Source organism: Triticum aestivum, chromosome 7B (genome assembly GCF_018294505.1).
Source record: "Triticum aestivum cultivar Chinese Spring chromosome 7B, IWGSC CS RefSeq v2.1, whole genome shotgun sequence".
In the NCBI taxonomy this organism is placed as follows: domain Eukaryota; kingdom Viridiplantae; phylum Streptophyta; class Magnoliopsida; order Poales; family Poaceae; genus Triticum; species Triticum aestivum.
In genome coordinates, this window is record NC_057813.1 from 591599530 (window position 1) to 591602869 (window position 3340).

The window sequence follows — 3340 nt, forward strand, 5'->3', positions numbered from 1 at the left end:
CACCCTGTCTTAGCGTAACGCGAGTCGAGGCGGACGTCGTGGCGGTAGCAACGACGGACGCCGAGACGAGCACGTGACACCACTGGCACCCTGTCTTAGCGAAACGCGAGTCGAGGCGGACGTCGTCGCGGTAGCGACGACGGACGCCGAGACGAGCACGTGACACCACTGCCACCCTGTCTTAGCGTAACGCGAGTCGAGGCGGACGTCGTCGCGATAGCGACGACGGACGCCGAGACAAGCACGTGACACCACTGCCACCCTGTCTTAGCGTAATGAGATGATCTGTAACATTGGTTTGGAGAAACAGAACGCTATGAACATTCATATCAAGCAATTTTGCCCCTCCCTTGCTCCCATTAAACTTACGATGAACTCATAAAAATAGCAGATGTAGAAGGACCATGCAGAATAAGGCAATCTATGTATATGTTGTGAACAAGTTTGTGATGAACAGCTACATCCAACAAGGAACAACTTACGACAGAGGGTCTGACAGGACACTTCTGAGTGATGGGTCGCTAACAAAGTTGCCCTGAGATTCCTGCAGTTGAAATTGGTTAAATATGGGCAATTTTTAAAATTCAGAGCAACAAATGAACAGGAAATGAAATGCACATAACACCCAATTCTTGTCAGTGTATTACTTTCCTACTCTCACAGATTTGAGAGCTGTGGCAGCTCTCATGTATCACTGGATAATTGACCATGTAGAACATGCATGCTACAGTAACTATGTTGCTTCGAACTTATGCTTACAAAAGGTTCTTCCAAGTGACTGGAAACAGCGTGCTCTTCAGCATAAGAATCATCCATAAATTGGCTTGCAGGTATGGGTTGGTACACCTGTCGTATGCAATGCCCAGCAGCTAAAATTGGAGAGCAATCCAATATAGCGTTGGCATGAGGCACCAACCTAAAGGTGAGTGATGCCCTACAAGATGGAAATTGTGGTTAGATGGCCAATTCATGTGTACAGGAGCACAAGGAATATAAGCCAAAAAAAGTATATGAAATGAGATGGTGAGACGTTCCAGCATTTCATAATTCTGACCTATTCTCATTAGTGACCCTGTAGTGGGAAATTGGGCAAAGACCAGCAGTAACATGACTTAGGGCCCTTCCAGTCAGAAGCAATAGATTATTTGGGCCTGAAACCCCATCAGCTAGGTACCAATGGCCATTTGGGTCACAAACCTATCAAAGAAACAAACACTAAACAATTAAATCTTGGGCAGATGAACTGTACCAACGGCATGGAATAAGACTGGAATCAGTTGGACACAGTACAAAAGGAGAAAACAAGAAGTAAACAATAGGAGGCTAAGAAAACAGTAGGGTATTTAACCAAAAGTAAAGTAGCCATGACTCGAATGCTCTATAGCTGCATTCAAATTTTAGATAGGTGTAAGGAGCAGAATTTTGTTACCTCAATTCCTGGACAATCGGAAGCAACTAGCGTCACAAATCCCCTATCAACTTGAGGCATTGAGGACCTGCTGGGACATCCCATGAGTGAGTGACCACTTTGGGGCTGTTCATGAGAATATGCCACCAGCAACTCTGATGAGGAGACCTCGTTAACCGGCAGTGGAGTATCATCAAGTAATTGGTTGAATACGCTGGATAACAGGGCATGATTATTAGCTAGTAGAATTCTGGGAATGTGAAGAGCATATTAATCAATTGTAAGACAAATTCAACAGGGGATAAAGGGAAAGGAGTGTACTCGGTACGTAGGCGCAGGTGCCGTGCTATTGCACAGAGGGCGGCCCGGGCTGCTTTGCCCAAACATCTGAAAGCATCAGCCATGCAAGCAGGCGACAACTCTCCATCTTCCAAAGTCCTGAGATAGAGTAGAATAACCGAAACATATCAGAAACTAGCCGCAAGACGTTGCCTAATTTGACAGAAGAGGGAAAAAAAACATGTGCAGAGCTGTGACCTAACTAGCTTACATCTGACAGCCCCCTTTGCCTAACAATCTAGCATACAGAGGTTAGTAAATCAGCAATAGTGTCCTTACCCATAAGACTCTAATTCTAGGTTCCTCCTAATTTTTCTATAATCAACATGTTTTTTTTTTCATTTCATTTTGGATTTTAAAACATAAACGTAAAACACAATCTACTATGCTAATAATGACATACATATGAGGCAACTTCTTGTACTCCCTCCGATCCAAATTAAATGTCGCAGCTCTAGTACAAAGTTGTACTGACGCTGCGTCATTTAATTTGGATCAGAGGGAGTACATCTTCTTTGGTATAAGAGGCAATTCTTGTACATTTACATTTTGAGTATGAAGCAATTTTTGTACATTTTGTGTTGATAGACCACAAAAAATAATGTATACAGCATCATCTGTCAGTTCACTAAGAGTCTAATGCCAGAGTAATAAAAGAGATGTAACCATCACCATTCTATTTCAGTCACACTCCGGCCCAGAAAGCAGAGGAAACAGAGCAATATTCCAAAAGTTCAGGAATGTTGTGTATGGTCAGCCAGCTCTCTCAGACTTTCACCCTTCAGATTCGCTCACACTCCGGCGCTGATCCAGAACGGAATCTAAACTACTGAGTCCACTCAAATCGAAGACGAAGTAGGCAGCAGATAGGGTTGTGACCAAGCATACCTCCCGGCGCGGTAGAGGTAGGCGGCGTGGCGGCCGCGGAAGAAGGCGCGGGCGGATTCGAGGGCGCAGCGGATGACGGCCGCGTCGTCGGCGGGGAGCTCGAGCACGGCGGCGCCGCGGCGGGCGAGCGAGGCGGCGAGGGCGCCGACGGCGCGCGCGTAGCCCGGGGCGGCCGCGCCGTCGTGTGGCGCCACGTCGTCGAGCCGCACCCTGGCGAGCGGCGACGGCGGGCAAGGAGGGCATGCCATGGCGAGCCGGCGGGCCAGGCTAGGGTTCCGAGCGGGTCGATTGCTGATTCGCCGCCATTGAGCTTACTCAGCTTGAGCGAGACTAAGAAAAATGATGCTCCTAAAAATAAATGTGGACCCAACTTTTAACTATGGTGGTAATTTTAACTACTTTATACTCCCTCCATCCCATTAGTACAAAATTGTGTCATCTATTTTAGGACGGAGGGAGTAACAAAATTCAAGAAAGTTTCGATTGAAACTAGATTTAGGAAGAAGAAAAATGCACCTCAACTAGAGGATTCGATTTGAGCCGTTGTTACCCTTCGACAAGTATGACCAACTGCAACGCCGCCTTCAGAATAGCGGGGCTCTCCGAACGGTCGATGCGCTGCTGCAGGGTCCACATTTTCTAAAAGGGTACAACGTATTTTCCCTTGTGCCAACCCGTCTGTACCAAATGAGAGGTCCGGATCTA

General features: G+C 46.8%; 1 protein-coding gene across 2 annotated transcripts; it reads right to left on the minus strand.

The window, feature by feature from the left end:
* Nucleotides 1-482: 482 nt before the first annotated feature.
* On the minus strand, nt 483-2942 carry LOC123160519 (uncharacterized; the record flags this gene model as incomplete). 2 transcript variants are annotated; one of them, XM_044578331.1, is given in 6 exon segments in its annotated part: nt 483-544; nt 760-934; nt 1055-1197; nt 1430-1622; nt 1730-1846; nt 2636-2942. In XM_044578331.1, coding segments are annotated over 6 exon segments (938 nt in total), but the record flags the coding sequence as incomplete, so codon positions are not given.
* Nucleotides 2943-3340: the final 398 nt, after the last annotated feature.